The following is a 23,063-nucleotide window of genomic DNA, read 5'->3' as shown; positions in this document are numbered from 1 at the left end:
CCTGCAGCAACAGGAAATGTGAATTATTATGTGGATTATAATTAATGGACATTTTTGTAGGCGTTGATACATTTTCAGGTAGCACTTTATAATAACGTCACATAATTCCAATGCAATAGTAAATTGTTTATTCATAATTTGTTAATCATTACTCACACGTTTGTAAATGTTAGTAACCTAGTTATTTACATATTTGTAAACAATGTTTCAAGTATTTAATAATGATTCGTAAGATAATTTATAAGACATTTAATATAGATCCTTATAAACCATTTACTAATCATTAGTTGTCTTTTTGCATGGCCTCGTCTAAAGTGTGGGCTATTTTTACTTTATAAATACTATAGAAATGTTTTGAGTGACCAGTGTAATTTTTCTCCAAAAGATGGACATGCCATTGGTAGACATTCTATCTGTTAAGAGCAGTCCGTAGATTGCTTACGAGGTAAGGAAAGAAATATCGGAATATTTATTTTTTGCTGAACTATCCTATTACATTTAAATAGTTACTACCTGCCCAGTAAAGATCCAGCCAAGCAAAGCCATGTGTGAAAATTGTCTGCTGTTTAAAGAGTGAAGCAATGGAAGCATTTAAAGGTCATGATGTAACATGTCAACCTGTAAATCATACTTGTAACATGTCTTCCTCAATCACATATCAGTAGTAAGGAAAGAATACAAACCCACTCGACAAAAGCTGTCTGGTCCTGCCAGCTGTTGTGTGTAGAATACCTTTCCCTGTTTTATGATTAGTTTGCGTTTGAAAGGTTGCAAAACGTTAGCGAAACATTAGCCCACACTTTAGATGAGGCCACGCAAAAAGACTTCACTAATGATTAGTAAATGGTTTATGAGGACCTATATTAAACATCTCATGACTGGAGTAAGGATGAATTATATTATGAAAAAACTATTTACTAATCCATTATAAATGCTGTGTTATTTGAAGGTTATATAAAGTGCTATTAGATTTCGTAAGGGAAAATTAAGTCTGAAATGTAAAAGTGGAAATTACAAACTTCAGAAGCCTTTTTAAACCTCAAATGCACTAAAAGTTTTACATTTCCTGCATTTCTACTGCAAAACGGGTGATCAAATTAAGATCCTACATCTGTACTCCACTCTTCCACCATTTCACTACAACACAGTGATCACAGTCTAAATCCCTGTTGTTTAACCTGTCTAGGACTGGGGTGCCCCCCCCACCCCCACTGAAAAGGCAGAGCCGCGAAATTCAAAATGTTTTTTTTTTTTTTTTTTATATTTAACTTTCACACATTAAAGTCCAATACAGCTAATGAAAGACACAGATCTTGTGAATCCAGCCAACATGTCCGATTTTTAAAATGTTTTACAGGGAAGACACAATATGTAAAGATGTAAATCTATTAGCTAAACACATTAGCATAATCCACCATCTTTTCTTTGTCCACCAACACCAGTAGCTATCACCAATTCGGCTAAACTAAGATATTGATAGCCACTAACCAAGAAAAAAACTCATCAGATGACAGTCTGATAACATATTTATGGTATAGGATAGGTTTTGTTAGAAAAATGTGCATATTTCAGGTAGATGTCATAGTTTACAATTGCACCCACCGTCACAAATGGACTAGAATAATTACATAGAGCAACGTGTTTACCTAATTACTAATCATCAAACATTTCGTAAAAATACACAGCATACACTAATCGAAAGACACAGATCCTGTGAATACAGACAATATTTCAGATTTTCTAAGTGTCTTACAGCGAAAACACAATAAATCGTTATATTAGCATACCACATATGCAAATGTTACCAGAGCATTGATTCTAGCCAAAGAGAGCGATAACGTAAACATCGGCAAAATATATTAATTTTTTCACTAACCTTCTCAGAATTCTTCCGATGACACTCCTGTAACATCATATTACACAATCCATATACAGTTTGTTCGAAAATGTGCATATTTAGCCACCAAAATCATGGTTAGACAATGACAAAAGTAGCTCAGCTGGTCAGAAAATGTCCAGCACCATATTAGACAGTGATCTAGTCTTATACATAAATACTCATAAACTTGACTAAAAAATACAGGGTGGACAGCGATTGATAGACAATTTAATTCTTAATACAATCGCGGAATTACATTTTTTTAATTATCCTTACTTTTCAATACAGTTTGCGCCAAGCGAAGGTACGTCAAACAAGATGGCGTCCTAAGCCATTAACATTTTTCGACAGAAACACGATTTATCATAATAAATTGTTCCTACTTTGAGCTGTTCTTCCATCAGAATCTTGGTCAAAGAATCCTTTCTTGGGTCTAATCGTTTTTTGGTCGAAAGCTGTCCTCTTGCCATGTGGAAATGCCAACTGCGTTCGGCATGAACTGGAAACCTGCCCGGCTCTTCAAAAAGTCTCAGAAATAAATGTCCCAAAATCGCACTAAACGGGTATAAATTGCTATAAAACGGTTTAAATTAACTACCTTATGATGTTTTTAACTCCTATAACAAGTAGAAACATGACCAGAGAAATATTACTCCCTACACTAATGCTTGGAACAAGTGCAGGTCGGTGGCCACCGCGCGCCTGACGCAGCTGGAAAAGAGTTCCTACCTACAGGTTTTTTTGATTTATAGTGGCTGTGATTGGGCAATCGACACCATTCAAATCGTCATCACGTAAAGGCATCCAGGGGAAGACGTAAGCAGTGTCTGTATGCTCATAGCTATAACAGTGGCCTTTAAACTGACTCCAGATCAGGGGCCAAAATGTGTGAAATCTGACTCCATGTCAGGGAAATTGCTGTAGAATGAGTTCTGTTCCACTCAGAGACAAAATTCCAACGCCTATAGAAACTAAAGACTGTTTTCTATCCAATAATAGTAATACTATGCATATTGTACGATCAAGAATTTAGTAGGAAGCCGTTTAAAAAATTACACGATTTACATAAATAGTGACAACAGCACCCCCTAGCCTCAACAGGTTTTAAAGGAAACGCCTGAAACTAGATCCCCCACATCAGGGCCCTCCAACCCTGTTCTTGGAGAGCTACCGTCCTTTAGGTTTTCAATCCAACCCGTAATCTAGCACACCTGATTCTAATTAGCTGGTTGATAAACTGAACCAGGTTAGTTAAAACTGGGGTTAGAGTAAAAACCTACAGGAGGGTAGATCTCCAGGAACAGGGTTGGAGACCCTTCCTCTACATACTGGTCTTGACGTGAAGGGAAAACAACTGTTGGGGGAAGTTCTCTTCTGCACTGTTCAACCAATCCAGTAAAGTTAAGTGTAACCTTGTTAACGTTCAAAAGCTCTCTTTCCATATCCCCTGAAAACCGAAACATCCGGTTTTTGGCTACTCGGCAGAGGCTTTTTATGCTGTGCTTGTCTTTCTGCTCTGATCGGACAGCTTACTCGGGAGACCAATGGGATGACCCAAGAGACCAAGGAGATGTACAGAACCACAGGGAGGTCCGTGGTAGGTGACAGCCTTGCTGACCAACCTGATTTCTCAAGCGTTGAAGTTTCAGCCTAAGTTCAGCATAATGGAAACATCAAGTATATGTTTTAAAACGTGTTGTGTTTTAAAATACCTTTGAACTACTTTTCCCTGGAGAGCTACTGTCCTGTTGGTTTTCACTCCAACCCTAATCAAGTGCACCTGATTCTAACAATCACCTGGTTGATCAGCTGAATCCGGTTAGTTACAACTGGAGCTGGAGTGAAAACCTACAGGAGGGTAGTTCTCCAGGAACAGGGTTGAAGTGCCCTGCTCTAGCTCCTTCTGAAGTTTGGGGAACTTTGTAAATTGCCAATGTTTTATCTACTACAGCTTGGACCAGTTGTACTATCCCTGACTGTTCAATTGCACTGAATAGCATTGTCTTTGACCCGTGTCATCTATTTATGAGAGATGTAATCAAAGAGCATTACATGTTCTTTCTACCTGTCTCAGTAGTGTACGTCTCATAGTTCTATGTTGAGTGGTACTACATCACAGTGTGCAAAACACAATTTAACTCTTTGTAGTCCTTAGTTAAAGTTTCATTTAGCACTTTGTGCATTTACACTTTTACCCTGTCATTATCTAACATGCGCATATCATGGCCTTACTTAGCTCAAGAAAATAGTGGTGACAACAGTGGTACACAATTCTGATGGAGGATACTCCTAGCTGATGGAGTAGGGCATCAGTGTACACTACATGCTTGTCGGACATCTCATTTCAAAATCATGGGCATTAATATGGAGTTGGTCCCCCCATTTGCTACTATAACAGCCTCCACTCTTCTGGGAAGGTTTTCCACTGGATGTTGGAACATTGCTGCGGGGACTTGCTTCCATTCAGCCAACGAGAGCATTAGTGAAGTCAGGCACTGACGTTGGGCGATTAGGCCTGGCTCACAGTCGGCGTTCCAATTCATCCCAAAGGTGTTTGATGGGGTTGAGGTCAGGGCTCTGTTCTGGCCAGTCATGGACCTCGCTTTGTGCAAGGGGGGATTGTCATTCTGAAACAGGAAAGGGCCTTCCCCAAACTGTTGCCACAAAGTTGGAAGTACTACAGAATTGTCTAGAATGTCATTCATTATATACTGTAGCGTTAAGATTTTCCTTTACTGGAACTAAGAGGCTCCAGACCATTATTCCTCCAACACACTTTACAGTTGGCACAATGCATTCGGGCAGGTAGCGTTATCCTGGCATACACCAAACCCAGATTCGTCCATCAGACTGCCAGATGGTGAACTGTGATTCATCACTCCAGAGAACGCGTTTCCACTGCTCCAGAGTCCAATGGTGGCGAGCTTTACACCACTCCAACCGACGGTTGGCATTGCACATTGTGATCTTAGGTTTGTGTGCGGCTGCTCGGCCATGGAAACCCATTTCACGAAGCTTCCGACGAACAGTTATTGTGCTGCTGTGGCTTCCGGAGGCAGTTTGGAACTCGGTAGTGAGTGTTGTAACCGAGGACAGATCATTTTTGCTCGCTATGCACTTCAGCACTCAGCGGTCCTGTTCTGTGAGCTCGTGTGGCTACCACTTCGTGGCTGGGCCATTGTTGCTCCTAGACATTTTCACTTCTCAATAACAGCATTTACAGTTGATTGGGGCAGTTCTTGCAGGGCAGAAATTTGACGAACTGACTTGTTGGAGAGGTGGCATCCTATGACGTCGCCATGTTGAAAGTCACTGACCTCTTCAGTATGGCCATTCTACTGCCAATGTTTGTCTATGGAGATTGCATGGCTGTGTGCTCGATTTTATACACCTGTCAGCAACTGGTGTGGCTGAAATAGGCAAAACCATATACTTTTGTGTATATATAGTGTACATTATAAGGTATATCATGTATAATGGCAGTTGTGCCCATTATCTCAGTACTCATCCTCCATCTCTCCCCAGGTCACCAAGCTGTCCTCCTCAGGAGGGGGAGGGTTCTCAGGAGGGGGAACATTCCAGAGAATGAGCGAAGCCAACGGAACTCTGAGAAGCCAGGATGGGCAAGGCAAGGTAAGTGACATCTGCTCCAGGCAGCCACAAGTGGGTGACATAACCCTCCTTTTTCTACCTTAGCGCTGCATACAGTGCCTTCAGAAAGTGTTCACACGTCACACCCCTTGACTTTTTCCACATTTGTTGTGTTACTACCGGAATTGATTATATTGGCATTTTGTGTCACTGGCCTACACACAATACCCCATAATGTCAAAGTGGAATTATGTTTGCAGAAATAATGTACAAGTTAATAAAGAAGGAAAAGCTGAAATGTCTTGAGTCAATACGTATTCAACGCATTGGTTCTACTAATACTGTAAAGAAAGATAGCAGATCAAAGGGCGGGTGGTACGGCAGGTGCTGCTTCTCCTCCATATTCTGTTATTTTATCTAAAAGATCAGGTGTATGCCAACCTGGTCTCAGAGCATTTCATATTATTCTGCACGTAAATCTATCAGGGATGAAGGTAAGACACAGATACAGACCACATCGAATAAACACTAGTTTAATATTCCAACAGCGGCAGGCAATAGACAGGTCAAGGCAGGCAGGGGTCAGTAAACCAGTGGGGGGCAAAGGTACAGGTCGGCAGGCAGGCTCAGGGTCAGGGGTAGGCAGAGTGGTCAGGCAGGCGGGCTCGTAGTCAGGACAGGCAAGGGTCAAAACCAGGAGGGCGAGAAATTGGAAAAAGCAGGAGCTTGGACAAAACGCTGGTTGACTTGAACAAACAAGATTAACTGGCAACAGACAAACAGAGAACACAGGTATAAATACACAGGGGATAATGGGGAAGATGGGCGACACCTGGAGGGGGGTGAAACAGATCAGGGTGTGACAAAATCTGAAACAAGCTTTTAGTTTGATATGTTATGTTTCGTATGATATGCATTAATTTGTGGATGTCCATCACCCATTTTGTCTGATATATTACGAATTACAAATCATATTATATGTTGTGAATTTGCAAACCTACAAAATGTAAATTTGCAAAAACGTACAATATGTTACGAATTTGCAAAATGTATGATATTTTAAGAATTATAGCTAGGTAGCTAATGTGAGCTAGCTCACTAACATTAGCTAGGCTAGGGGTTAGGATTAAGGTTAGGGTTATGTTTAGGAGTTAGGTTAAATGATTAAGGTTCGAGGAAGGGTTAGCTAAAACGGTTAAGGTTAGGGGAAAGGTTAGCTATCATTCAAAGTAGTTGCAAAGTAGCTAAAAAGTAGTAAGTAGTTGAAAAGTTGTTAATTAGCTAAAATGCTAAAGTTGTCCGTTATTGACATTCAAACTCACAACCTTTAGGTTGCTAGACATTAGCGTTTTACGCCCACTCCGACCAACTATCCACCTTTCGTTTTTGCCTTAAGTAACCACAGTACTTAAGGCAGTATCTAAAGCCGAGAGTGTCTCGGCTTTAGATACAGAATAATACGAAATGCTCTGAGACCAGGTTGTGTACGCCAACCATAGCTAAATAACTCACAAAGATTTAAAGCGCAATTATGCATTTTATCTCTAGTAAAATTGTCAGCTATGTAGCTCTGTTCTATTGATAATTTCAGTGCATCCTTGCTGGGATGACACAATGAATCTACTGTCGGCGTCGGGGAATGCCATCTCTGGACAGGACACAGCATGATGTCCTGATTAATGGCCAAGTCTACCTCGCTTCCTACTTGACTGAAACACTTGGGAGTAACAAACAAGTCCTTCAACCCCTATCGGAAACTGCTAAGCTACCTGTTGACTACCCTCCTGCTCTCCAGGGACGGACACTTCAACCCTGGGCCTAACATCACCAAGCTAAAAAACTCACCGGAGTGGAAAGCAGTGGATGGCAGTGGTCCCATGATTTCTCTTGAGTCGTCCGTCTCCAAGATGAACTTTGACTGTCCAAACATAGTGCATACAAGTTCCAATACGTGACAACCAACTCTGCTTCTGGCACGCAAGCTGTTTTTAATTAGTTCCTCGCATGCAGTGCAAGCACGAGGGATAGCTAATTGCACTACCGAACTATCCCCCAATCAAAACTAAACAGCCTAAACCCAGCAGTCAGAAAACACTGAATATATATATATATATCACTCTCGAGTCATCTGGAACCCACGAGCTAAGCCCAAGGGACTACTAGGGGGGGGGGTACTTGAACATTTGCAGTGTCATTCCAAAAAGTTCTCAAATTCAACATCTGTCTGGTGAAGTCCACAAAGCATATTGTGTGTAAAAAACAGTTACATGACCTATAGCATGGTCAAGAAAGTTAATGTTTCAGACATTTTCGGAATACAAAAAACTATTGATTTACAGTACCAGTCAAAAGTTTGGACACACCTACTCATTCATGGGGTTTTCTTTATTTTTTACTATGTTCTACATTGTAGAATAATAGTGAAGACAGACATCAAAACTATGAAATAACACATAAGGAATCATGTAGTAAGCAAAAAAAGTGTTAAACAAATCAAAATATATTTTAGAATCTTCAGATTAGCCAACCTTTGCCTTGACGACAGCTTTGAACACTCTTGGCATTCTCTCAACCAGTTTCACCTGGAATGTTTTTTTCAGCAGTCTTGAAGGAGTTCACTCTGCAGTCCAAATCATCCAAAACCATCTCAATTGGGTTGAGGTCAGGTGATTGTGGAGGCCAGGTCATCTGATGGAGCACGCCATCACGCTCCTTCTTGGTAAAATAGCCCTTACACAGCCTGGAGGTGTGTTGGGTCATTGTCCTGTTGAAAAACAAATGATAGTCCCACTAAGCGCAAACCAGATGGGATGGCGTATCACTGCAGAATGCTGTGGTAGCCATGCTGGTTAAGTGTGCCTTGAATTCTAAATAAATCAAAGAAAGTGTCACAAGCAAAGCACCCCCACACCATCACACCTCCTCCTTGCTTCATGGTGGGAACCACACTTGCGAGATCATCCGTTCACCTACTCTGCGTCTCACAAAGACACTGTGGTTGGAACCAAAAATCGCAAATTTGGACTACTCATACCAATGGACAAATTTCCACTGGTCTAATGTTCGTTGCTCGTGTTTCTTGGCCCAATCAAGTCTCTTCTTATTCTTATTCTTCTTCTCTCTTTTAGTAGTGGTTTCTTTGAAGCAATTCGACCATGAAGGCCTGATTCACGCGGTCTCCTAAGCATTTATTCGGGCTGCATTTTCTGAGGCTGGTAACTCTAATGAACTTATCGTCTGCTGACTTGCCTAGTTAAATAAAGGTCACAGAAAAGAAAAACAAAATAAGAGGAAACTCTGGGTCTTCCTTTCCTGTGGCGGTCCTCATGAGAGCCAGTTTCATCAGAGCTCGAGGGTTTTTGTGACTGCACTTGAAGCTTTCAAATTTCTTGAAATTTTAAAGGATTGACTGAGCTTCATGTCTTACAGTAATGATGGATTGTTTGTCTTTGTTTACAGTGACTTGCGAAAGTATTCACCCCTTGGCATTTTTCTTATTTTGTTGCCTTACCACCTGGAATTAAAATAGATTTCTGGGGGGGTTTGTATCATTTGATTTACACAACATGCCTACCAATTTGAAGATACAAAATATTTTTTATTGTGAACAAACAAGAAATAAAAAAAATAGAAAACGTGCGTAACTATTCACCCACCCAAAGTTAATACTTAGTAGAGTCACCTTTTGCAGCAATTACAGCTTCAAGTCTCTTGGGGTCTGTCTCTATAAGCTTGGCACATCTAGCCACCGGTATTGTTGCCTATTCTTCAAGGCAAAACTGCTCCAGCTCCTTCAAGTTGGATGGGATCCGCTGGTGTACAGCAATCTTTAACTCACACCACATATTCTCAATTGGATTGAGGTCTGGGCTTTGACTAGGCCATTCCAAGACATGTAAATGTTTCCCCTTAAACCACTCAAGTGTTGTTTTAGCAGTATGCTTAGGGTCATTGTCCTGCTGGAAGGTGAACCTCCATCTCAGTCTCAAATCTCTGGAAGACGGAAACAGGTTTCCCTCAAAAATGTCCATGTATTTAGCACCATCCATCATTTCTTCAATTCTGACCAGTTTCCCAGACCCTGCTGGTGAAAAACATGGGGGGATGGCGTTCTCGGGGTGATGAGGGGGCGGGTATGCGCCAGACATAGCATTTTCCTTGATGGCCAAAAAGTCTTATCTGACCAGAGTACCTTCTTCCATATGTTTGGGGAGTCTCCCACATGCCTTTTTGCGAACACCAAACGTGTTTGTTTAATTTTCCTTTAAACAATGCCTTTTCTTCTGGTCACTCTTTACTCTGTGGAGTGTACGGCTTAAAGTGGGCCTATGGGACAGATACTCCAATCTCCGCTGTGGAGCTTTGCAGCTCCTTCAGGGGTATATTTGGTCTCTTTGTAGCCTCTCTCTTTGTAGCCTCTCCTTGCCTGGTCCGTGAGTTTTGGTGGGCAGCCCTCTATTGGCAGGTTTGTTGTGGTGCCATATTCTTTCCATTAAAAAAAAATGATTTATTGGTTCTCCGTGGGATGTTAAAAGTTTCAGATTTTTTTTATAACCCAACCCTGATCTGTACTTCTCCAGAACTTTGTCCCTGACCTGTTTTTGAGAGCTCATTGGTATTCATGGTGCTGCTTGCTTGGTGGTGCCCCTTGCTTAGTGGTGTTGCAGACTCTGGGGCCTTTCAGAACTGGTGTGATCATGTGACAGATCATGTGACACTTAGATTGCATACAGGTGGACTTTATTTAACTAATTATGTGACTTCTGGTGGTAATTGGTTGCACCGGATCTTATTTAGGGGCTTCATAGCAACAGGGGTGAATATATATGCACGCACCACTTTTCCATTTTAAATTAATGTAATTTAAAAAAGTTTTTTTTCCCATTTCACTTCACCAATATAGACAATTTTGTCCATTTCCATTACATGAATTTAAATTACAGGTTATAATGCACAAAATAGGAAAAATGCCAAAGGGGGATGAATACTTTTGCAAGGCACTGCAAGCCTGATCAGCTCAGAACACCTAAGGGTGAGTTAAATGATTTTGAAAAAAGCAATTACGGGAATTAACTGGAATGATCTTCTGTCCTATAAAAATGTGGAAGCTGACAGTCAGGTTTTTCTATCCACAATTCAGACTACAAATGGCTACAAGGAAATCGAAACCTGGCCAAAAGAGCACTCTTCCTTGGCTAAATGGAGAAATCTGAAAACTGATGAAAATGTTATATTTTTTTATTTCACCAGGTAGGCCAGTTGAGAACAAGTTCTCATTTACAACTACGACCTGGCCAAGATAAAGCAAAGCAGTGCGACAAAAAACAACACAGAGTTAAACATAGGATAAACAAAAGTACAGTCAATAACACAATAGAAAAATCTTTATACAGTGTGTGCAAACGCAGTAAGGAGGTAAAACAATAAATAGGCCATAGTAGCGAAGTAATCACAATTTAGCAAATTAACACTGAAGTGATAGATGTGCAGATGATGTGCAAGTAGAAATACTGGTGTGCAAAAGAGCAAAAAAGTCAATAAAAACAATATGGGGATGAGGTAGGTAGTTGGGTGGGCTATTTACAGGTGGGCTATGTACAGCTGCAGTGATCGGTAATCTGCTCTGACAGCTGATGCTTAAAGTTAGAGAGGGAGATATAAGTCTCCAACTTCAGCGATTTTTTTGCAATTCGTTCCAGTCGTTGGCAGCAGAGAACTAGAAGGAAAGGCAGCCAAAGTGGGTGTTAGCTTTGGGTATAACCAGTGAGATATACCTGCTGGAGCGTGTGATACAGGTGGGTGTTGTTATGGTGACCAGCAGCTGAAATAAGGCGGAGCTTTACCCAGCAAAGACTTATAGATGACCTGGAGCCAGTGGGTCTGGCGATGAATATGTAGCGAGGGCCAGCCGACGAGAGCATACAGGTCGCAGTGGTGGGTGGTATATGGGGCTTTGGTGACAAAACGGATGGCACTGTGATAGACTACATCCAGTTTGCTGATTAGAGTGTTGGAGGCTATTTTGTAAATGACATCGCTGAAGTTGAGGATCGGTAGGATAGTCAGTTTTACAACGGTATGTTTGACAGCATGAGTAAAGGAGGCTTTGTTGCGAAATAGGAAGACGATTCTAGATTTTGGATTGGAGATGCTTAATATGAGTCTGGAAGGAGAGTTTACAGTCTAGCCAGATACCTAGGTACTTGTAGTTGTCCACATATTCTAAGTCAGAACCGTCCAGAGTAGTGATGCTCGGCGGGAGGGCGGGTGCGGGCAGCGATCGGTTGAAGAGCATGCATTTAGTTTTACTAGCGTTTAAGAGCAGTTGGAGGCCACATAAGGAGTGTTGTGTGGCATTGAAGCTCGTTTGGAGGTCTGTTAACACAGTGTCAAAAGAAGGGTCAGATGTATACAGAATGGTGTCGTCTGCGTAGAGGGGGATCAAGGAATCACCCGCAAAGAGAGTAACATCATTGACCTATACAGAGAAAAGAGTCGGCCGAGAATTGAACCCTGTGGTACCCCCATAGAGACTACCAGAGGTCCGGACAATAGGCCCTCCGATTTGACACACTGAACTCAATCTGAGAAGTAGTTGGTGAACCAGGCAAGGCAGTCATTTGCGAAACCAAGGCTGTTGAGTCTGCCGATAAGAATACGGTGATTGACAGAGTCGAAAGCCTTGGCCAGGTCGATGAAAACGGCTGCACAGTACTGTCTTTTATCGATGGTGGTTATGATATTGTTTAGTACCTTGAGCATGGCTGAGGTGCACCCGTGACCAGCTCGGAAACCGTATTGCACAGCGGAGAAGGTACGGTGTGATTCGAAATGGTCAGTGATCTGTTTGTTAACTTGGCTTTCGAAGACTTTAAAAAGGCAGGGCAGGATGGATATAGGTCTATAACAGTTTGGGTCTAGAGTGTCTCCCCCTCTAAAGAGGATGATGACTGCGGCAGCTTTCCAATCTTTAGGAATCTCGGACGATACAAAAGAGAGGTTGAACAGACTAGTAATAGGGGTTGCAACAATGGTGGCAGATAATTTTAGAAAGAGAGGGTCCAGATTGTCTAGCCCAGCTGATTTGTACGGGTCCAGGTTTTGCAGCTCTTTCAGAACATCTGCTATCTGGATTTGGGTGAAGGAGAAGCTGGGGAGCCTTGGGAAGGTAGCTGTGAGGGGTGTGGAGCTTTTGGCCGGGGTCGGGGTAACCAGGAGGAAAGCATGGCCAGCCGTAGAGAAATGCTTATTGAAATTCTCATTTATTGTGGATTTATAGGTGGTGACGGTGTTTCCTAGCCTCAGTGCAGTGGGCAGCTGGGAGGAGGTGCTCTTATTCTCCATGGACCTTACAGTGTCCCAGAACTTTTGGGAGTTAGAGCTACAGGATGCAAATTTCTGTTTGAAAAAGCTATCCTTTGCTTTCCTAACTGACTGTGTGTATGGGTTCCTGACTTCCCTGAAAAATTGCATATCCCGGGGACTATTCGATGCTAGTGCAGTACGCCACAGGATGTTTTTGTGCTGGTCGAGGGCAGTCAGGTCTGGAGTGAACCAAGGGCTATATCTATTCTTAGTTCTACACTTTTTGAAAGGGGCATGCTTATTTAAGATGGTAAGGAAATTACTTTTAAAGAACAACCAGGCATCCTCAACTGACGGGATGAGATCCCAGGATACCTAGGCCAGGTCGATTTAGAAAGGCCTGCTCGCAGAAGTGTTTTACGGAGCGTTTGACAATGATGAGGGGTGGTCGTTTGACCGCGGACCCATAACGGGTGCAGGCAATGAGACAATGAGGCAGTGATCCTGATTGAAAACAGCAGAGGTGTATTTGGAGGGCAAGTTGGTCAGGATAATTTCTATGAGGGTGCCCATGTTAACGGGGTTTAGGGTTGTACCTGGTGGGTTCCTTGATAATTTGTGTGAAAGAACGAGATCATGCACCAGAAAACAGCCATGAAGTCCAAATTAGAACATGATGGATGTAGGTTTACCATGTTGAGAGAAATAAGACAATGAAAGAAATCAGACAGGCCAAGGCAAACTTATTTTATTAACATAATTGGTGAAGCTAAGAAATTCTAAATTGATCTGGGAGAATCTAAAGAAGCTAACAGGGAAAGACCATAGTAACACTGTAAAAATACTAGAAATCAATGTGAATGTCAGTCTAACACAGGATGCAGTCGAAATAGCAACAGCCTTCAACTCATACTTTGTTGTCTCTGTCAAGGTACTAACACATAACTCCTCCACTGGTTTCTTGGGCTCAGCGCCAGTGAATGAGACTCAACATGTCTTCACCATAAAGGAGGTTTCTGAGTCAGAGGTGAACAAGGTGATTAGCTCACTAAAGAAATCTAAAGACAAATATGTGTTTTGGCTGGACTCTACCTTTCTTAAAACTACAAAAATCACTCACTGGCCCCATTACCTAGGTCACCAACACATGTATTGGTCAGTGGGTGTTTCCAAGTGTCTGGAAGTCGGCCATAATAACATCTTTAAATCAGGTGACTCTGCTGACGTGAGTAACTACAGGCCCATTAGTATACTACCTGTGGTGTTGACTTTACTAAAAAAGTGTGTAGAACAACTGATTGCCCACCTCAAAAAAATCCCCTTCACATTACACTCCATGCAGTTTGGCTTCAGAGCAAACAACTCCACAGAAACGGCCAACTGCTTTCTTCTGCAAAATGTGATGTCCAAGATGATGGTGGGACTGTGTTTCTAGAAAAGCCTTTGATACTGTTATCCACGAGGTTCTCATCACAAAACTGTCCAAATTCAACTTTTCCCCTGATGCCTTGAGAAGGATGAAATCATACTGTACCTTGAAGGCTGAACCCAGTGTGTCAGTAAGCAATGAGATGTCGCCCACCCTCAGCTATGATGTGGGTGTGCCCCAAGGGTCAATACTGAGGCCCCTCCTGTTCAGCCTGTAAATTAATGATCGGCCTTCTGTCTGTTCTGGGTCTGAAGTACAAATGTAGGGAGATGATACAGTGATATATGTGCATGCAAAGAGCAAACAACAAGCTTCAAAATAGCTCACTACTGTAATGGTCCAGGTTACAAAGTGGCTCAGTGTCTCATGTTTGCATCTCAATGTGAATAAACAGTCTGTATGTTCTTCACAAAGAGGGCAACTGATGCTACTGGGCCAGATATGTGTCAGGGGAGAAGTGGTAGCTTGGTATCATGGTAGCTTGGTATCATACTTGATTCGAAACTATCTTTTAAAAAGCAGGTGGAAAGGTTTACTCAAGTTACCAAATTCAACCTAGCTAATGTCCCCCCAAAAAACATTTCATTGACTACAAAGGCAGAAAAACTGTCATTCAATGCTATGATACTCCTTACCTTAACAGACTGCTTGACAAGTTGGGACCAAGCTTGCAGTACAACATTAAAACCCATTCAGTCTGTAAACAGGCTCTCAAAGTGATTGGTAGAAAGCCCAATAGCCATCATCACTGTTACATCCTCAGAAAGCATGAGCTGCTAATTTGGGAAAATCTTGGGCAATGCACAGACGCGTGTCTTGTATTCAATATCCTAAATGGCCTGGTCTGCCATGAGAGGTGACTGTATAGTCCCATTAAGGAAAAGCACCATTATTCAAACTGCTTTTTCTGTAGGAGCTTCCCATGTCTGGAACACACTGCCATCAGACATACATATTTGCACCACCTATTGCACATTCACAAAATAAAACAAAGACATGGCTAAAAGACTATCAGACTTGTGAACATAATCCCTAGCTGTGTATTGCCACTTTCCATGTAATCTGTTGTTGTGTAGCTTGTGAGGTGTAGAAACACTTTGTTTCTTCTATGTATTTTGTATCAGGACTCAGGCTAAGACCCAGATGCAGACACAGAAGGCGGATAGTACGAGTCTCAGAGTTTATTTTAGTACAAGAGGCAGGCAAAATGTAAGTCAAGGCAGGCAAAGTAATCCAAATCAGAGTCAGGCAGGTACAGGACAGCGGGCAGGATCAGGGTCAGGACAGGCAGAAAGGTCCGAACTGGGAAGACTAAGAAAAAATAAAACTAGAGCACAGGAAACATGGGAACACGCTGGTGGGACTTGACGGGACAAGAAGAAATGGCAACAGACAGCCAGGTGGCTAAAACCGGCACTTTTACTGAAACGTTGATTAATATGCACTATCCCTTTAAAAATAAACTCAATAAAAATAAACCCCCTTTGATAAGGCCTAAATAAGTTCAGAAGTAAAAATGTGATTAAGTCAAATAATAAGTTGCGTGGGCTCACTCTGTTTGCTATAATAGTGTTTAACATGATTTTTTAAATGACTACATCATCTCTGTACCGCACATACAATTGTCTGTAAACTGTTCTTGTCACATACAAATATTTAGCAGATGTTATGCGGGTGTAGCGATATGCTTGTGTTCCTAGTTCCAACAGTGCAGTAGTATCTAACAATTCACAACAATACACACAAATCTAAAAGTAAAAGAATGGACATAAGAAATATATAAATATCAGGACGAGCAATGTCGGAGACCGGAGTGTGTATACCTACAGTTGAAGTCGGAAGTTTACATACACTTAGGTTGGAGTCATTAAAACTCGTTTTTCAACCACTCCACAAATTTCTTGTTAAAAAACTATAGTTTTGGCAAGTCGGTTAGGACATCTACTTTGTGCACGACACAAGTAATTTTTCAAACAATTGTTTACAGACAGATTATTTAACTTATAATTCACTGTATCACAATTCCAGTGGGTCATAAGTTTACATACACTAAGTTGACTGTGCCTTTAAACAGCTTGGAAAATTCCAGAAAATGATGTCATGGCTTTAGAAGCTTCTGATAGGCTAATTGACATAATTTGAGTCAATTGGAGGTGTACCTGTGGATGTATTTCAAGGCCTACCTTCAAACTCAGTGCCTCTTTGCTTGACATCATGGGAAAATCAAAAGAAATCAGCCAAGACCTCAGAAAAAAATATGTAGACCTCCACAAGTCTGGTTCATCCTTGGGAGCAATTTCCAAACTCCTGAAGGTATCTCATCTGTACAAACAATAGTACGCAAGTATGAACACCATGGGACCACGCAGTCGTCATACCGCTCAGGAAGGAGACACGTTCTGTCTCTCCTAGAGTTGAACGTACTTTGGTGTGAAAAGTGCAAATCAAAACCAGAACAACAGCAAAGGACCTTGTGAAGATGCCGGGGGAAACAGGCACAAAAGGTGGAGGCTTGCAAGCCGATTAACACCATCCCAACCGTGAAGCACGGGGTGGCAGCATCATGTATTGGGGGTGCTTTGCTGCAGGAGGGACTGGTGCACGTCACAAAATACATGACATCATGAGGGAGGAAAATGATGTGGCTATATTGAGGCAACATCTCAAGACATCAGTCAGGAAGTTGAAGCTTGGTCGCAAATGGGTCCTCCAAATGGACAATGACCCCAAGCATACTTCCAAAGTTGTGGCAAAATGGCTTAAGGACAACAAAGTCAAGGTATTGGAGTGGCCATCACAAAGCCCTGACCTCAATCCCATAGAAAATGTGTGGGCAGAACTGAAAAAGTGTGTGCGAGCAAGGAGGCCTACAAACCGGACTCCATTACACCAGCTCTGTCAGGAGGAATGGGCCAAAATTCACCCAATTTATTGTGGGAAGCTTGTGGAAGGCTCCCCAAAACGTTTGTCCCCAGTTAAACAATTTAAAGGCAATGCTACCAAATACTAATTGAGTGTATGTAAACTTCTGACCCACTGGGAATGTGATGAAAGAAATAAAAGCTGAAATAAATCACTCTCTCTATAATTCTGACATTTCACATTCTTAAAATAAAGTGGTGATTCTAACTGACACAAGACAGGGAATTTTTACTAGGATTAAATGTCAGGAATTGTGAAAAACTGAGTTTAAATGTATTTGGCTAAGTAAACTTCCAACTTCAACTTTATATACAGTACCAGTCAATTTTGGACAAGGGTTTTTTCTACATTGTAGAATAATAGTGAAGATTTTAAAACTATGAAATAACACATTTGGAATCATGTAGTAACAAAAAAAGTGAATAAATCAAAATATATTTTATAATTGAGTCTTTAAAGTAGCCAATCTTTGCCTTGATGACAGCTTTGCACACTCTTGGCAGTTTCTCAACCAGCTTCATGAGGTAGTCACCTGGAATGCATTCAATTATTAACAGGTGTGCTTTGTTACAAGTTAATTTGTGGAATGTCTTTCCTTCTTAATGAGTTTGAGCCAATCAGTTGTGTTGTGACAAGGTAGGGGTAGTATACAGAAGATAGCCCTATTTGTAATATGCAGTATATACATTTGAAATTTGTAAAACATTATGTAAAAATTATTAAAATGACTAGAGTTCCATTTTTAAAGTAACCAGTGATTCCATGTCTATGTACATAGGACAGCAGCCTCAGGTGCAGGGTTGAGTAACTGGGTGGTAGCCGGCTATTGATGGCTATTTAACAGTCTGATGGCTTTTTTCAGTCTCTCAGTCCAAGCGTGGATGCACCTGTACTGACCTCGCTTTCTGGACGATAGCGGGGTGGCTCGGGTAGTTGATGTCCTTAATTATCTTTTTGTCCTTCCTGTGACGTTCCTGTGAAGTCAGCTGCTGTAGGTGTCCCGGAGGGCGGGCAGTGATCCCTTGGTGAAGCGTTGGGCAGACTGCACCACCTTCTGGAAAGCCCTGCTCTCAATTGTGCATCTGTAGAGGTTTGTGAGGATCTTAGGGGCCAAGCCAAATTTCTTTAGCCTCCTATGGTTGAAGAGGCGTTGTTGCACCTTCTTAACCACACTGTCTGTGTGGGTGAACCATTTCAGATTATCATTGATATGTACGCAGAGGAATTTGAAGCTTTTCACCTTCTCCACTATGGTCCCGTCAATGTCGATAGGGGCGTGCTCCCTCTGCTCTCAGTCCACGATCGTCTCCTTTGTTTTGTTGACGTTGAGGGTGAGGTTATTTTCCTGGCATCACACCGCCAGGGCCCTCACCTCCTCCCTGTAGGCTGTCTCGTCATTGCTGGTAATCAGGCCTACTACTGTTGTGTCGTCTGCAAACTTGATGATTGAGTTGGAGGCGTGCGTGGCCGCGCAGTCATGGGTGGACAGGGAGTACAGGAGGAGGCTGAGCATGCACCCTTGTGGGGCCCCTGTGTTGAGGAACAGTGTAGTGGAGGTGTTCACCACCTGGGGGCAGCCTGTCAGGAAGTCCAGGATCCAGTTGCACAGGGCAGTCTACCGACCCAGGGCCCAGAGCTTAATGATGAGCTTGGAGTGTCTTATCAAGACGACATGGAATGTTCCTGAGTGGCCTAGTTACAGTTTTGACTTTAACCTCCTTGAAAATCTATTGCAAGACTTGAAAATGGCTGCCTAGCAATGATCCACAACCAACTTGACAGAGGTTGTTGGTTGTGCAAATATTGTACAATCTAGGTGTGCAAAGCTTAGAGACCCAGAAAGACTCACCGCTGTGATCGCTGCAAAGGTGATTCTAGCATGTATTGACTCAGGGTGTGGATACTAATGTAATTGAGATATTTCTGTATTTCATTATCAAGAAATTTGCAAGAAATTCTCAATATGTTTTCACTTTGTCATTATGGGGTATTGTGAATAGACTGGTGAGAATTGATTTTGTTTTTAAATCCGTTTTAAATTCAGGCTGTAATACAACAAAATGTGGAACAAGTCAAGAGTTATCAAAACTTTCTGGAGGCCCTGTATATGATTCGACAGTTGTATAGATGCAATTTATGACAGGTTATTACATATTTAACTACAGATGATCAAGGTTTTATACAGTGAAGTGGGTGCGTTAATGCAGTCGATCATTCTCATATCAACAATGTGAATATGAATTTTCCAATTGCAGTACCAGGCGTGGACTACAAGCAGGAACAATACCATGAGGGTAAGTGTTGCTGTGCACTAACTATCAGAATCGTGTCTACTTGACACCACACCATTGACACATACGCACTACATAAAATGTTGTTTCCGCCATCAAGCCTTCATGTTAATTTTCCTGTGTTTTCACGGCTCCTCTGCTCTCTCCTTAGAGTAACTCTTCGAAGTACTCCCGCTCTTTCGGCCTGCTGTCGGACCAGCACATTTCAGAGCACATAGACCGGGTAAGATACCTGTCCCCAAGCAACACAGCTATTACAGAACCGGTTGTGTGTACACCGGTTGTGTGTTCCCAGAGAGGGAACTGTGGGTCCCAGAGGGGGAACCACCTCAGGCCAGCCCCTGTGTAATCACATAATGAGAGCCGTAATCCTCACTAAGAGGCATTTTAGCACAACTTATTTGTATTAGCGTGGTAGAGTACTGTGTAACACCAGGTGTTTGTACAGTACGAGGGCTTAAAACATCAGACCTGACACGTATGTGACATGTAGAAAATGTCCCAAATAGCCTGTGCTGTGAAAACAGAGACTGACAATTACGTCAAGATGTAAATGATGCACCATGTGGTCTTGAAAACAGTAACTATGGTGGTGATATGTCTTATCGCTACTATATACATTCTTTAATGTAAGAAATATCCCTCAGTTGGATATATTATAAAGACTTAATTAGTTACTAGTATTGAGAGTTTTTTTAAGATCTTGTAGAAATGTAATTCTTGAAAAGTTGAATAGTTAACATCCTCTAACGTTGGCGTATTGGTTCCCCAGAGGCTGTATATGATTGGAGATGAGGTGGACGACCAACCCTACGAGTACAGATACGAGGGGAGAGGCAGCACGTGCCAGTCGCTGGATGAGCTATCGCTAAGTAACCTGGGGGATGACTTGAAGTTCCTAGAGGACCTGGGGTCAAAGTTCAACACCCTGGGGGGGCATCTGTCACCAGGACATGTAGGAGAGGAACATTAGGGTGTAGACACACACACCTGGCTGGACTGGGAAATGGTGCTTATTAGCCACATTAGACTGGGGGGGGGGGGGGGTGACCTATCAGTTGGAGAAAAGGACACAGCTACACCACACTTCCTCCATTTTGCTTTTAGAACAAGCTTTGCATTATCGACATAAGTGGGGCATTTTCGTACAGACCGAAACTGTTTTGGATTGGCTTTTACCTAGAAGAAGGACTGGGAGAGACACTTCTGATATTTTTTTTTCCTGACACAATGAATGATGAAATGACTGTACTGATACGGTTTGTATCATGCTCGGATGGCGTTATGGACTTTGGTTTTGACAGGGCTGGGTTGTGTTTATATGGCAATTTGTTTTGTTTTGTTATGTGTTTTTTTATCATCGCCACGCTTCACAGTATTTTCAATAGAATTGTATAATCTCTTGATCTACTGGTTATGCCAGAATGGGCTTTACGGGCTTCACTTCAATGCTATGACTTCGATAGAAATGTCGAAATGTCAACATCACTTCTGTGGGAACATTAGCATGGTGTGTATCATGCTTTTTATGGCCTTTTTCTGCTTAGGTTATGGATATGGATTTACCCAAGTAGCTTAAAATATTAATTACAAAAAAAATCCTGGAATTAATGTGTACATTAGCCATTATGACAACCCACCACAGAGTAGATGTAATATCTACATAAGTACAATGTAATTACTAGGTGTTACACAGGATTTAGCTAGTTAAAATGAAGTGTATCTTGAGGGGTACTTACTTGTAATTAATGTGTACTTATATAGTACATTACCCATCCTGACAACCTGGCCCTCAATTTAAAGCTTCTGGAAGCCCCACCTAAGTGAGAAAATAAACACATTAGTATGCCACAGAGTACATGTAATATCTGCATAAGTACAATGAATTAATAGGCGTTACACAGGATTTAGCTAGTTTAAGTGAAGTGTATTTAAATGTAATTACTTACTACTCATTACCAAGTGAAAATACCTACAATCATAAGATGAGCTTCTACTTTAGTCAACTTTTTTGCAACATCTAAAAAATACCTTACATTTCTTACCAAATAATAAAGATTTATATTGTCAATAAACTGATTAATTAGATTAAACAAACATATAGGCCTCCTCAATAACATAAATATGTGGCCTACAGTTTGGTGAGTAGCTTAGATCATTGTTTCCCAACTCCAGTCCTGGACTATCCCCAACATTAAACATTTGTTGTAGCCCTGGACAAACCTGACTCAACTCATAGAGGGCTTGACGATTAGTTGACAAGTTGAATCAGGTAGTGTTTGCCTGGGGCTTCAATAAAAAGGTGTACTGTTTGGGATACTCGAGAACTGGAGTTGGGAAACACTGACCGAGATAGTTCATTTAGAACAACATGATTGTATTTTTCTTCGCTTTTGAATAACCCTTAAGAGTCTAAGGGGGGGGGGGGGGGGGTCATACCAAGGATCATTTACGAAGCTATTTGATTTTGAATTTTAAGACCATTTGATGTATCAAAAATATAAATAAATACATTATTTGATGAAAAAAAATGTTTGGGTCTCATTCCTATTGTGCTATTATCCCATACAAACACATTGAATAACAGATTCACTACACGGAACAACAGTCCCCCCCCCCCAAAAAAAATCGAAATGAAGTTTGTTCTGAAGTGTCTGTCCTATATCTGAAAGATATAAAGAATGATCAGTAAACATTAGTTATTTTTTGTATCTAAGCAGTCTCCATATACAGTATATTGTACTTCCATTCGTTTTTTTCAACTGATACTGTGGAACTTTCAAACGAGTCTTGTTAGGCCTGTGGGCATCATAGAGCAAAACATGTAAGTGTTCGTGAGAGTCTCACCTTTACATAGATGGGTCATGTTATTGTGTTGCCCAAACTGTTTGGACGCTACAGACAGAAGTTTTCAGATCGACTTCAGAGTCCCAAGACGCTTGTGGATGTTACCCTGTTCTTTGTGCACTGTCACATAGTGCAAAACGGAGAACACCATCGTGTTCGGGAGTCTTATCTTTCCATAGAGGGATAATAATAGTTTGTAGACGCTACAATAAGGTGACCAGATTTCTGAAATTAAAACCGGGGACATTTCCAGTTCGGCGGTCAATATATCATTAAAATATCCAATGTTATTATCTATGAAATAAAAAACGGGGACAATTCCGGTTTCATGTATTTAGTCTAACGGACACACTGTGATAGAGAAAACAACTATATTACAGAAACACTACAGACAAGACAGAACTGTCCGATCTGAACAGCCATTCAGTGGTCCTGGTAGAATAAGAGCAGAAGAGAACATGAGAAAAATAAAAAAAAACAGACAATAGTCTATGTGAAATACTTAACATAATAAAGAAATAAGACGGAGATATTATGTAGTTACCACTTATACCAAGCTAATCTGTATATTTCTCAGAAGAATGTATCTTCTTCAGGATTGCTCTGTCTTTGGCCAGCTTCTCCATGAACTCCTGGCAGGGGAGGTTGAAGTTTGTCTTCACAATAAGCATGGCCTTGATGGTAGGAACTGTATTTCTTGCTGCTGTCCATATATCATTCATTTAGGAGAACACTCTCTCGACTGGTGTATTACTTCCAGGTAAGCACATGACAACAGACGCTAATCTAGCCAGGTTAG

At 41.5% G+C, this 23,063-nt stretch overlaps 1 protein-coding gene across 1 annotated transcript in view; it reads left to right on the top strand.

The window, feature by feature from the left end:
* Positions 1 to 21,830, top strand: part of cdh26.1 (cadherin 26, tandem duplicate 1) — a 45,604-nt gene extending 23,774 nt beyond the window's left edge. The window contains 6 exon segments of the mRNA XM_055892940.1: positions 3,408 to 3,476; positions 5,405 to 5,512; positions 19,382 to 19,420; positions 19,569 to 19,640; positions 20,190 to 20,348; positions 20,350 to 21,830. Coding sequence (XP_055748915.1) covers positions 3,408 to 3,476; positions 5,405 to 5,512; positions 19,382 to 19,420; positions 19,569 to 19,640; positions 20,190 to 20,348; positions 20,350 to 20,376 — 474 coding nt within the window. The 3' untranslated portion in view covers positions 20,377 to 21,830.
* The last annotated feature ends 1,233 nt before the right edge of the window (positions 21,831 to 23,063 follow it).

The sequence above is a fragment of the Salvelinus fontinalis genome, chromosome 31 (genome assembly GCF_029448725.1).
Source record: "Salvelinus fontinalis isolate EN_2023a chromosome 31, ASM2944872v1, whole genome shotgun sequence".
Lineage (NCBI taxonomy): Eukaryota > Metazoa > Chordata > Actinopteri > Salmoniformes > Salmonidae > Salvelinus > Salvelinus fontinalis.
The sequence above is the reverse complement of the archived record's forward strand: the minus strand, read 5'-3'. Positions and strand labels throughout refer to the sequence as shown.